General features: G+C 45.7%; 1 protein-coding gene across 7 annotated transcripts in view; it reads right to left on the reverse strand.

Moving 5' to 3' along the window:
• Positions 1-468: 468 nt before the first annotated feature.
• Positions 469-14,216, reverse strand: part of nenya — an 80,319-nt gene continuing 66,571 nt past the window's right edge. For 6 of the 7 annotated variants that reach the window (XR_010562606.1, XR_010562603.1, XR_010562602.1 and 3 more), the window contains 2 exons: positions 680-729; positions 469-604 (listed from right to left, as the gene is read on the reverse strand). Coding sequence is in view for 3 of the 7 variants with exons in the window: in XM_065424513.1 (XP_065280585.1) it covers positions 571-604; positions 680-729 (84 nt within the window). In the remaining 4 variants the exon portion in view is untranslated. Of the gene's footprint in view, positions 605-679; positions 730-14,216 lie in introns of those variants that run through there. The other variant, XR_010562604.1, reaches the window with a different exon arrangement.

Raw genomic sequence — 14,216 nt, forward strand, 5'->3', positions numbered from 1 at the left:
GTATTTGCTGCCCTGCTTTTTTTGCAAACTACTGGGCCAGAATGAAAATGCAGTTAGTTTTGTTTTAACAGGTCTGGAGCAGCAATGTAGTTCAGGTTACAATGGCAAGTGCAGGGCGGGAACAGCATGTTATTGCAGCAATCTGTCCTAAAGAATCCGCATTGTCATTGTCGTACTGAAGGGAACCTGTGGCATGTGCTGTCGTGCAAGAAAACTGAAAAGAGCCCATTAGGATGGCAGATCTGGCTGTCTAGAAACATTTCCTGCAGGTGATAGTCTTCATCAGCTCATGTCCTGTCTTCACTTCTGTGGCACTTCACCAGCAAGTTTGTACCAACTTGGTTTGTTGTAATGTGTGGCCATATGTTAAGATTTCATCACACACTGAAATGATTATCTGTCCCTTGTCTCAGTGCCACTGTTTGCAGCTCATTCTAGTCCATTGGTATCAAAGTAAAATTAAGTGAATAAAATGTAACTTCTCTTTATTGGAATAACCTAGCGTGTACAACATGGCCGTTGTCAACACAACCCCTTCTCGGCACTTCAGTTTTGGAGAGCTGCACCTGTTCAACTCCTTGAAAAGCAAGTGCTAGCAGGTGACCTGCAAGAGAGATCAGGTTGACATAATTTGCTGTTATTACGTAGTTCAACTTTATTTCTCCGTAAATATACTTACAAATTCAGCTGCTTCCTCCTCTGGGTTGCCCCATACGGTGTTCTCGGCAGCTGTTGCAGAAGTTTGAAATATGAATGATGCATGTACTGCAGCAGTGATTTATCTACAACACTAACACCCCCTCCAAATTTTCTGAAAGAGACTCCCCCCCAATCTTTCTCCAGCACTGGAGGTATTGCAAAATTCCAAATGGACAGGAACTGATGTCGGACATACGGACAAACAAAAATAATTGTCGAACTCAACTGCAGTAGACATCTCGTATAGTGTGAGGCGAACGATTATGTAGTGGTTATGTTCTGTCATGTTAATATTTCTAGTACGATAGAATGTTTCTATTGCAAGATATGATTACAAGCAAATTAAAACCTAGTGGCAGATACCCAGTAGAATTGCAATATACCTACTGGCATACACACAAACATACCCAGTGGCAATAATGACAAAGGCTGCCGGTGGCCATCTGGGCGTACAGTGCTCGCGGAATGAAACGCGTCAATTTAGGGCTAAGTAATTCGCATACTTTCGTTTCCACCGGCTGCAGTTCGTGTCACAGACTCAATTCTGGCGCGTACACCTGCATCAAAGTCCTCGTCACCTTTGGTGACCAAATTCCTTGCGACATGACATAGTGCTCTCGCGTACTTTGCCCATGTGCGGGGTTTTACTAAATGCTCCGTGTCGCGTTTCATTCCGTGAGCACTGTACTATGGTGGCTAACTGTACGTTGTAAGAAGTGCAGTTGCCAACTTGGAAAAAAAAATTGAAGTCTTGGCAAAAGACGGCAATCAAATGACCTGAGAAATAATGGAAGCGTATTGTGTGTGCGTGTGTGTAACCCCCTCCCCTACACATTTTTTGTAGAATCCCCCTCCAAAACCTAGAATAAATGCCTGTACTCTATATTTCAGCAAAGTTTTAAATGTAGCAGAGCTGTTTTTGGCACAATGTTTAGGCTGGTAGACTTCACAATTATTGCGATTTCTGAATAAAGTTCTCTAGCTTTTAGTTAGGTCAGGGCACATGTTACAATTGCACAAGTGAAGCCAAGTATTGATCAAGGCATGTCCATCCTGTTGCGGAATGTGACTCTCCCATGAGGTTAAACTTGGTATTCGGCGATTTTTCGATGTGCACTGTTGTTCATAAAATTTCGAATATACGTTCTCATTTGCACTCTGATTATCTGTGCCAAACAATATGGCTGCAAGTCGTTTAGTTTTCCTGAAAATGAATTTTAAAGATTGGATGCATGTTCGAGACTTTTTACTGGCAACCATATGTTTGTGACGTCAGAGGCTACACCGCCATTCTCGCAGAAATCGCAGTTGTCTAGTTGGAGAGATCTGTAAAAGCTCCTTGTGTCGTCGTAAGGCATCGTCAGCTTCGCTTTTTTGGTGGTAGCGCCACGTGTACTGCGTGTTTACATTACGGTAGTGCAGAATCTGATGTCAACTCATTGTAACATCACACGAAGCAGCTACCTGTTTCGGTGTTGGTATCTTTTCTATTGGTTATATAAAATTACTGATGAATTTCTAAGCAAATTGAGCCATCCTACAGGTGACGGGACTGTCAATGGGATTTGAAAATGACGATATCCTAATATGGCTGAAAAAAAAAAAAAAAGCGGCGAAGTTTCCCCTTAACAGTGACCAACAATATTTCCTCCTGCCACCAAACGGTGCCATCAACGTAGATTCAGATGTGGACATTTCCGAAACTACTACAATGTGTTACTCCATTTCTAGGTTAACCTACATTTGTAATGTAGGCGAATGTTGTTTCTTAATGTAGGTTCGAGAACACGTTTGCAGTCTGCCAACCTGTTGCTGGTTAGTGGGGTTTTTCGGCACGAGGGCCAGATGTAGCCAAAGAGAACCAAGGCGATGATAATGGCTTGCGAGTGGTATATGAACTCAGAATTACGAGGGGTGCATGAAACAGCTGTAGAGAGGCCTAAAACTAGCTGGAAAGAGTAAAATAAGTATGTATTACACTATGAGGATGAAAAATGATGTGTGGTATGAACAAGATATATACAGCTAAACTCGATATAACGAAGTATAACTTTTCATTACCTGTTGTCGATAGAACGCCATGTATTTCGAAGCTCAATATAACGAAGTGTATATGCGATTTCAATATAAAGTTCGCTTCCGTCGCAAAGGAATGCCGAGACAATAAATGGAAAGTTTCGCGGACGCAGATGGTGAAATTATTTACAAGCGGCTGCTTGTAAACGCGCCTCTCGAATCGTGCGCGGCGCGACAAGAGCGACCGCCGAAGGTATGCACTTGGAACTGCACCCTTGGAAACGGGCTACAGAGCAATTACACGTTCGCACTTCCACCCAATACGTGTAACAAGTGCTTCCTGTTCGTCTTTCAATTTATGTTGATGGTACATACAAGTTGACCCTGGCTATTGCATGAAGTACATGTATTTTTAAACGCACAAATCTGGATAGTTCTCATAAAGAACCAGCACAACAGAGCCTAGACCAAGAGCTGGATACACGCTCATTTAACTCGATGTACGAACAGTCAGGTGACTATACGCATCGTCCGCGAATCGGCACGGCATGTGCCATCAAATTGAAGTACGATAAACTTCTGGTCACGATTGCATGAACCCCAGATGAGTTGTTTTGGACATGCCGCCATTTTCTTCGGAGCGTGGTGCGTACACGACGACGTGGACGGCAGACGTAAGCTCCCGATTCGCTTTCGTAACGGCGCAATCGTGACGTTTTGCCTAAAAGACAGAATAATGTAAATGAACCCAACGATCTTGATCGAGCAAAACAGCTTTCCTCCCCAGCGGAAATAAACAGGCGGCATAAAACGTATAGATTATTTCGTCGAAAACTGCTCGTGCCCGTCGTCTACTGCAGCCAAGCTGTCTGCTACATCAGGCGGGATGCGTTTTCAAGAAACGGAATGAGTATTAGTGGTTGGGCGCCAACATGCGTTTTTTCTTCAACATGGTATAAGCGACCGACCAACTGTCGCTATTTCGTGAATCGCAAGTGACTCGGCGCGATTCGGCTGGCCGAGAAGCGGCCAAATGGTATCGATATAGAATTGAACAGTTTTAGTACTGTGTACGTTGCGTACGTAAGATTGCTGCATTGTGTCGCCTATCCTCTCTGACTCGCTCCTGTTATGTATACACACGCTCTGAACCACCCCCCGACGCGGTGTGCAGGACAGCAGCACCAGCAGTGGGAAAGTCGAAGGAAGAGACAAAGAAAGCTTCGATTTAAAGGCTCGGCGATGGTGCTCTGTGCAGCACTTTCGCCCTTCTTTTAATGCGAAAGTGTTTTCTGCCGGGGTCCACGATCAAGTTCTTGTAACCGATGTGACGTCGGTGCGAACGCGTAGAATATTATCTATGGATGGATGTTATGAGCGTCCCCTTTGGAACGGGGTGGTGGGTTGCGCCACCAAGCTCTTGCTATTATACTGCCTAATGTTCTACCTAGGTTAAATAATAAAAAACGAAAAAAAAAACACTATGAACTACCACACCCAAATTCTCTGATCCCCTATTGCGAACTGTGCTTTTGTACGTCTCCGTCTTTTGCCGTTTTCCTACTTCCTCCAATCGCCTCTTACTAATGCCTATTGCGGACATGTTTACTTTACCACTGCTCCCGCTGAACCCAAGGGCTTCAATGAGGCCAGTGGTGCCTAAATCGACCGTTGGGTAGACGTCTTGACATTCTCATAAAACATGCTCCGTCGTTTCCCTGGCTTTACCGCAGCAAGCACATGCCTCTTCTTCCTTCTTATATCTCGCTTTATAGGTGCGTGTTCTAAGGCATCCCGATCTAGTTTCGAAAAGTAATGAGCTTCCCTTTGAGTTATCATAAATGGTTTCTTTCCTGATTTCGTTTTTTTCCTCTTAAGTAGTTACTCATGGCAGGTTTCTTTTCCTTCGCTGCCACCCATGAGATTATTTCAGCCTCTCTGACTTCCCGCTTGACGTTCTTTGTTGCTGTGTTGCCCACCCTACAGGCCGCATACTTGCTGGTAAGCTTCCTAGTTCTTTTCCTCCACTGTGAATCAATGTTTTTCCTTTACAGACACCTCAACAGTCTCCCAGCCCATTTACTTTCTTCCATATTCCTGAGCCGTTCTTCATACTCAATTTTACTGCGAGCTTCCCTCACTTCAAAACTAGTCCAGCCCATACCACCTTGCACAACTTCATTTGACCCGCCGCGGTTGCTCAGTGGCTATGGTGTTAGGCTGCTGAGCACGAGGTCGCGGGATCGAATCCCGGCCGCGGCGGCCGCATTTCGATGGGGGCGAAATGCGAAAACACCCGTGTACTTAGCTTTAGGTGCACGTTAAAGAACCCCAGGTGGTCGAAATTTCCGGAGTCCTCCACTACGGCGTGCCTCATAATCAGAAAGTGGTTTTGGCACGTAAAACCCCATAATTAATTTTTTTTTTAACAACTTCATTTGTAGTCTTCCTGTGAGCGCCCAATGCGAGGCGACTCACTGACCTTTGGTTCCCGCCGAGTCCTGATTGTACCCCGGCTTTCAAGCAAACGACCCCATTTTCAAATGTAAGTCCTGGAACCATTACACCTTTTCATATACCTCGGAGGACCTCGTACCTATTGTATCCCCATAGCGCTCTGTGCTTCATTATGGCTGAATTTCTCTTCCCCTTGACTGTTATGGTTTTTTCCTGTGCTTCCATATATCCATTGCCTTCGTTTATCCATATACCAAGGTATTTACATTCTGTTACCCGAGGTATTTCTTGGCCCTGTATCTCCACTGTCTGTTCACTGTTCTCATTGAATACCATAACACCTGATTTTCTAACACTAAATTTCAAACCTAAATTGTTGCCTTCCTGTCCACAGATATTAGCCAGACGTTGCAAATCACTTTGCTTGTTAGCGAGCAAACACAATGTCGTCCGCATAAAATAAACCTGGGAGTTGCTGCTCTATTACTGTACCTGCCTGTTTGTATGAGAGATTAAACCCGATATTACTTCCTTCTAGCTCCCTCTCCATCCTCACCATGTACATCATAAACAGCAGCGGGGATAAAGGGCACCCCTGCCTCAGTCCCTTGTTGATTAGAACTTTCTCCGCGCTTCTCATCCCTTCCCATTCAACGCAAACGGTATTTTCTAGGTAAATCTCTCTCAAAAGCTGTAGACAATCGTTACCTAAGCCTCCCCCTTCCAGAATATCCCACAAAATGTTGCGGTCTACGTTGTCGTATGTTCCTGTAATGTCCAAAAAGGCCACATACAACGGTCTGCTTTCTGCTTTTGATATTTCGATACACTGAGTAAGAACAAACAAGTTATCATCCAAACGACTACCTATTCTAAAGCCATTCTGAAGCTCTCCCAAAATGCCATTATTCTCTGCCCATGCTTGAAGCTTTAATTTGATTTCCTGCATTGCTAGCCTGTATATTACCGATGTAATGGTCAACGGTCTATACGAGTGAATTCTGTCTTTCTCCCCCTTACCTTTATAAATTAAATTCATTCTACTTTGTCGCCAACTGTCTGGTATTCATCTATCTCTTAAAATTTTTTCCACTGCTTTCACCAGAGCTTCCTTACTTTTTGGTCCCAGTTCATTTATTAGCCTAACGGGAACCTCGTCTAGCCCTGTGGCTGTGCGCTTAGGAATTTTCTCTTCCGCTTGCTTCCAGTTTAAATTTGTCAGCACCAGCTCCTTTTCCACTTGGGTCTCTTTCATGCTATTTTTTTCCTCAAGTACAACCTTGTCATTGCCTTGGAAGGATTCGGCTGTTGCGTTTCGGATGTAATTTATTGCCGCTTCTCCTTCCAGCCTGTTTTCATCTTCGTCTAGGATATGTTGTATTGTTGCTGACTTCCTGCCTTCCTACCATAGTACAGTGAACTAGAAGCTATTCAGTGCAACGAGCGGAGGGGGCTGCGCCTTGCGGCGTGTGTCACCCGCGGTGGCACCCGAAGCGGTGGCGCTGCCGTCGACCACTCTTGAAGGCGACAGGTCTGGGCACGCAGTACCATTGCATTTCAGCGGTGTGTTTTGGTGGTGGCTTTTTGCTCTGTGCGGTTGTGCGTCGCAAGCGTTCTCTTGTGAATGCGGCCACTTGCATCAATGAGTGCAAAGCAACGTCTCAACCATTGCTACGCCCCAGGGTGTAGCACAGGATACGCCCGAACTAACAGTGCGAAGAAGCTATCGTTATTCAAGGCGCCTGCAGACCCGGAACGGAGGTGCACGTGGGAGAGAAACCTACATAGAGCCGACAAGCCGCTAACCACAGACTGCGCGGTATGTGAGCTGCATTTTGAGCAACGCTTCATTGTTCGGGACTATGTGCACCGTATAAATGGGGAGGAAGTTCGCATCCCACGCGGTACGCCTACGCTTACTCCGGACGCAGTCCCCACAATTTTGCCAAATCTGCCAGCTTACCTGAGCAAGCAGCCTACTCCCAAGAGGAACGAAAGAAAAAGGAAGGGCGATGACGAAGTCCCACCACGAAAAAAGGCACGAGGGCAGCTTGCAGAGACGACAGAGGTTGACGAACCTACGGGTGCGACGGTTGACAACGAAGTCTGTGTGGCCGCGACTGTCGCTGCGGTGATGAAAATAAAAGTGCCTGGGAAGCGCTGGACGCTACATGAACTTCACGACGCAGACGGAGTATGTTTTACTTCATGTTCCCTCGACTCGCTCTCAGGTGAGGTGAATGTAGAAAAGGCCGTGTTCTTCACTGCAAATAGTGCCGGTGCTATGAACTCGAAGACGTTCGTGCTGGGTAAGCAGGTGGCTGGCGCTTCAAAGCAACAGCTGATTGACCATATGAAGCTTTGCACAGAAAAACAAGCAGTACCTTCAAGTTCACATGGCAGTGAAGCAGTGGAACACGAGTACAATGTCCAGAGGAGCGACTCAAGGCTTATATATTACATTTCCGGATACGTGGCCAAAAAGTGTGTGCTGCCCACCAAATGCTGTGCGTGTAATGACAGCCTCTTACTTCCAACAGAAGAAGGGCGCCGCTTGCATGCTGCAGAATTTGTGCGCCATAATGATGAAGGAGGTTTACTCTACCCCTCGGTGGAACTGTTCCGCTTTATAACAAGGCTTGAAGACATTTTCACTAATTGCTTTAGTGCACAAAAAGTTCATCGGGAAAGCGTAATGGACATCCTGCATATGATTCATTGCGCCGCTCCCTTGAAGGTGGGATGCAGAGATCATGCAGAAAGCCTGACTCCTCGCATAGTCAGCTTTTATGTCACCACACGGCTCCATTTTTTTATCAAAGGCTTGAATAAAGCACATATGCTGTCAAAAAGAAAGGCAGCACAGCACCTGAAGCTAAGCAGACTGACTTAGCCCAATTTCTAAGCTGCTTGTTAAGTGCATAAAGCTCTCGGGATGATTCTTGCGCTATTACAGAGCGCCTGGAATAAAATCGTATGGGACAGAGAAATCGGTTTCGAAGTCGTTCTCCCTTCTTTTTTTCTGCGCGTCAGATTTCGTCTTGTGCAGCACGTACTTTAAAAATGAAGTGCTTTCTCGTGTAAATATTAAATCAGCCTTAATTTGACGGATATCTGTGCATGTGCACCCTAGCAGACACTGTAAGGTGTCTTTTGCGATCGCGAACATCATGCGAATATTTGGTCCCGCAAATGACAATTGCTTCGCAAAATTTAGTACTCGCAAATTATTCCGGTAGTGCCATCTAGTCCGAGTTGACGACTAAGCGTGAAAAAAGAAATTGCAAGTAAGACACGCCCAAAATCTTACGGCCACCTCAAACACCTCTACGCACATAAAGTACCCCAAAAATAATTGAAAACCCAAGCTGAATTGCGTTAAAACAGCGACTGTACATAACCAAACACGCTTTCTATTTTTGTGTGCCACGTACGCTTCAGAGGGGAACAGGACGAGCTTTCAAGAGCGGTCGATTGCAGCGCCGCCGCTGCAGGTGCCACCGCGCGCGTCAGCGGAGAGGCGCGGTCGTGCCACTGGAAAGTATTCTAGTACACTGTAACCATAGACTTTTTCTCCCGGTATATTTCCCAGACGGATGCGCGGACGTGAGCGCCATCTGGTGGTGCTTCAAGGTGGCTTCCTCCGCTTACCTCCTCACGCTCCCTTCGCTATCCCAGTCTTATGATTTTCTCCGCACCCTTTCACCATTCTCTCCTCTGCTTTCCGCTTCATGCATTCACTGTAACCTTCGGTTTTCTCCTCGCCTCTATCCGCTATTGCCCTCTTTCCTTTTCCGCTGAGCTCCGCATTCGCTCGGTTACGCCGACGCTTAAAGGAGTACTGACACGAAATTCGATTTATGTGGGCACACCCTCACCGTCTTCAAAATATGAACGGCGAATACAGCTCGGAACATATCTAAAATCAATTTTAGAGTACGTGCGCTCAGCCACCCGCAAAACGCAGAACCTCGCGACATGGACATCAAGAAAGGAATGTAAACAACCGAGAAAACGCTACGCCACGAGTTTGCGCTGCCGTAGGGGCGGGCCCTGCGAGCAAGTTTCTCGCCGCTCTGATCGTCCCGGTGTCTGTCTTCTTTTTTTTTCTTCCTGGTCGTGATGTTGACCTCTTTCGCCGCTGACGGCGGCACAAAAATCGGCTCAAATACGTTTCTGACACGAAATAACTCATCAAGTAACGTCTAAAGTGTGCATGTTATAAAACGTTGCGCGATATACTCGCAAGCGGCGAGCGCTCTGCAATCGTCTCGGCGAAGCGGCTCGGGTGGCTAACGTGTTTTTTCATCGATCGTCACCAAGGGCGATGGGAAGTCTATTTGTACTGTCACTTATGAGTGACATAAATGTGCAGACGATGATTGTGTTGACGAATATAGATGCTTTATTACCAGCTGCGGAAGGGTCGCAAGGGCCGTCGACCTCGGATCAGACGGCCAGCAAGCTAGGCCTATATACCGTTCCCCAGCGATCGCCAGCTCGCCTGGCTTGCTTGTTGGGTATACCGTCGGCGTCGATAAGCGGCAGAAGTGGTCGATGTTCGTGCGCGCCAATGGACGCTTAGAACTGACCCCGTTGAAGAGTAGCCAGATTTGCTCGTTTCATTTCGAGCGTGCCTGGTATAAACAAAACCAGCCGAGCTTAGATCAGTTTATCTTCCGCCAAGACTACGTACCCCAATCCTGATGCTGTGCCGACTTTTACGTCGCCTCGTGTTCTGCTCCGGAATATGCTTCATTCACAAAGCGCCTGCGACGAATGGCTCGGACTACTTGTACCAGCGCGTACGCGTATTGATAGCTGTCGCTAGGCGCACTTTCCGAGTCGCTGCTTTGTAGTGGATCCAGTCAAATGTGGTTGGCCACGTCTAATTCGGCGGCGATTAGAGCAAGCAGGAAATAGTCGCCGCTGGACGACGAAAATGAGGGCGATGGTGATGGCGAGTACATCGCAGAGCACGTGCAGGCGTAGCAGACGAACTAGCAACACAGCTCGCGCGCCGGCGAGCGTGGCACGTCACAGTTTTGCGCGATCACGTGTCCAGCTGTGTTTACATTCCTTCTTTGGCCCATCTCGTTGCTCCCTCAAACCGAAACTTGGACTGGTCGCGGCAAACAAGACTCCAAATAATTACCTGTCGCGCTCTGAAGACAATGATGTTTCTTGCCGTGATTACTGGATCATTACCTACTCCTTGCAGCAGAAAAAAACAAGATCGAAAATTTTTGTGTCAGAACTCCTTTAACGCAGGAACGGGCACCTAAGATCTGCGCTCTAAAAGCGTCTTTTTTGTGGCATGTTAGAGTTACTGTATAGGCTGTTTTTAGGGAGCCTATACAGTAACTATGGTATAGTAAGGCACATCGATTCCGGCGCTGCTATCGAGGCACCCTATGGCATATGCTCGGCGGGCGCAGCTTGGCGCTATAGTCGGATACAACTCAAGTCTTCAGTGAAGCCCCGCCCACGGCCTCATAACCGCCAGTCACTGTTCCTCCGCGAGGCTGCAAATAGTGCGTGCTTCAAACTTTCCCTGTTACTTAAATAAGGCGGTAACCACAAAAATAAAATTATAAGCGCGTAATTTTGCACGTTTTCAATCGTCTATTATAGTAGAACGGTGAAAGCCTAATTCTTTATTGAACTGAAATAAAGCGCATGCTTTGTTGCAACTATTTATTAACAAGTTTTGTGGTTTATTGTTGTGGTATTTAAGTTTATTGTCAAGTTTTGTGATTTATTGTCAAGTGAGATGATTTTTGTGTCTTCTTTCTTTTTTCGCCTCAGTGCTTCCTTCAATTGATAGTCGGCGTTCGTGTTGTCCACGTCTCTTCTATTGTGTCCGCGTCTGCACGCCTTACCCCTTCTTTGCATTATGAAATGTCGAAGGACTTCGAGGGTCCCAGAGAACTGGAAGAATTCCAACATTATACTAATCCATAAAAAGGTAGACGTTATAGAATTGAACAATTATAGGCCCATTAGCTTACTTCCAGTATTGTATAAATTATTCACCAAGATGCTTTCCAATAGAATAAGGTCAACACTTCATTCAACCAAGAGAACAGGCTGGCTTCGGAAAGGGATACTGCTAAATGGATCACATCCATGTAATCAATCAGGTAATCGAAAAATCTGCAGAGTACAATCAGCCTCTGTATATGGCTTTCATAGATTACGAAAAAGGCATTTGATTCAGTAGATATACCAGCAGTCATGGAGGCATATACGTAATCAAGTAGTACAGGAGGCTTACGTGAATATATTGGAAAATATCTACAGAGATTCCGTAGCTACCTTAGTTCTCCCCAAGTAGAATGATACCTATAAAGAAAGAGGTCAGACAAGGAGACACAAGCTCTCCAATGCTATTCAGTGCATGCTTGGAAGAGGCATTCAAGCTATTAAACTGGGAACGCTTATGCGTAAGGATCAACGGTGAATATCTCAGCAACTTTCGTTTTGTAGATGGCATTTTCCTGTTCAGAAACAGCGGGGACGAGTTGCAACAAATGATTGAGGACCTTAACAGAGAGAGTGTAAGAGTGGGGTTGAAGATTAATATATAAGGTAATGTTCGATAGCGTAGCAAGGAAACAAGAATTCATGATCACCAGTCAGCCTGTACAGGAGCCTGTACAGGAGTATGTTTACCTAGGTCAATTACTTCCAGGGGATCCTTATCTTGACAAGAAAACTTACAGAAGAATAAAACTGGGTTGGAGCGCATACGGCAGACGTTACTAGATCCTTACTGGAAGCTTACCATTATCACTAAAAAGAAAGGTGTACAATCAGTGCATTCTACCGGTGCTAACATATGGGGCAGAAACTTGGAGACTGACAATGAAGCTCGAGAACAAGTTAAGGACCGTACAAAGAGCGACTCAACGAAGAACGTTAGGCGTAACGTTAAGAGACAGGACGAGATCGGTGTGGATTAGAGCAAACGGGGATAGCCGATATTCTAATTGGCATTAAAATAAATAAATGGAACTGGGCAGGTCATGTAATGCGCAGGTTAGATAACCGGTGGACCATTAGGGTTACAGAATGGGTGCCAAGAGAAGGGAAACGCAGTCGAGGACAACAGAAGACCAGGTGGATTGATGAAATTTATAAATTCGCAGGCGTAAGTTGGAATTGGTTGGCGCAGGATAGGGGTAATTGGAAATCGTAGGGAGAGGCCTTCGTCCTGCAGTGGACATAGGCTGCTGCTGATGATGATCTTTTTTGTCCTCGGGCAGCCAACTCAGGCCTCGGATAGTAAGACACTGCCCTTCGTGTTACACAAACTTTCCATCCGGATTGCTTGCCGTTTTTGTAAATCTCCATGATTAGCATCCAATTTACCGTCTTTTTCTCCCACTTTCTTTTTGATTACTCCTGGTTGGCTATTTACACTTTCAATGACCCCGAGTAATAAAACATCAAGGCGCCGCTTTGCGTATTTTTAATTTTTTTGCATCAATTCTAAAGCCGCTGTTGTCATAGCTTCTGTTAGATGTGTGAAAAGTCTTACAAGGTTTTTAAATATTTAGCCACTATTATTTCATACAAAAGCTTCTTTTAGTTAAGAGAAATGATGGCTTAAAACACAAATGCCAAAACCTCCTGAGAGGTATGGAAACGATATGAACATGAATCACGAACATAATAATTTGACGGCCTGAAAGCCCGAAAATGCGACGATACCGTCAACTTTCCTTTCTCCGTGGACGATACGCATTTCTCTCGGCCGCCGTGCATAGGGCCGCTCATTAGTATATATGTATTTCGCGCGGCACGTCGCACCGTAAATAATGGCCTAAGATTTCTGCAATGGCGTTTCGGAGCATTGTCACGCAACGTCAAAATGATATTGACTAAAAGACATAATGCAAAATAGAAGTGAGGCGTGCAGACAGGTGCTCAGTGCTCCCTTCAGTTGATAGTCGGCGTTCGTGTTGTCCACTTCTCTACTCTTGTGTCCTGTCTGCACGCCTCACTTCTATTTTGCATTATGAATCCTTACCAACTAGCTCAGATTTCTGTCGTTCTAAGACTAAAAGACCTTTCCTGCGCCGTTACGTGATAGTTCAGCCAATCAACAAGCTAACATGGCGACAATCTTGGAACATCACAATACATTCACGGTATGACAGATCCAATGTAGGGGTGCCTGAGCGCGACCGCTAACGTTTATTTTTTAAGCGCGAATATCACAATATAGCTGCCGAGGACCAAAAAATTTCTTTCGAGAAAGCGTACCGCTTTACGTAATGTTTCACCTTGATGAATGAATGAATGAATGAATGAATGAATGAATGAATGAATGAATGAATGAATGAATGAATGAATGAATGAATGTTTATTTCATCTTGAGTATAATTTCAAGAAAGGTGCAGAGGCAGAAGGCGCACAGCGCCTGACAGGGGCTTCTGTACCCGCAAAGTACGCGTGTATTATACATTATTTAGTGGTAGTTCATTGGCAGTGAGTGAACACACATAACGTTACATATTTTTACACATTGTGCACGAGTTTACACAGAAAACTGAGAACAACAGAAATTGACAAATTATTGGGTTACAGTTTGTTTACTAATATAGGCGGTGAAATAATAAGATGGTCCCCTTTCCCCCTCTCTTCCCCTTTCCTCTCCCGGTCCACAAGCAGTAAAGTACAGGAAAGCGCGGAAACGCTCTTTGCCGAACTTCCGCTTCCCGGCACAAATAAAAAAAAAAGTGTCTTCTCGACGGCCAATCACAGAGCGAACACGGCGTACAATTGCAGCCGTGCAGCCGGTATGCGCGTCGAGAATGAGCCCGAGGTATGCGGATGACAACGGGGGCAACATGCATGGCAATGAGGTGGTGAGCTAGAAGATGGCAAGACCACTTTTCTGCATGGCTGCTGACCCTTCGTTCAAGCAGAGCGCAACGAACTCGTCGACGCAGAAATAAAGTTAGGTGCAGGTGCACGCAAAGCCTACTCGAAGACAGACAATGATGCTAATACTATGGTTGGTGCAGCCGCTTCCA

This window comes from Dermacentor albipictus, chromosome 1, assembly GCF_038994185.2.
Source record: "Dermacentor albipictus isolate Rhodes 1998 colony chromosome 1, USDA_Dalb.pri_finalv2, whole genome shotgun sequence".
Taxonomy (NCBI): domain Eukaryota; kingdom Metazoa; phylum Arthropoda; class Arachnida; order Ixodida; family Ixodidae; genus Dermacentor; species Dermacentor albipictus.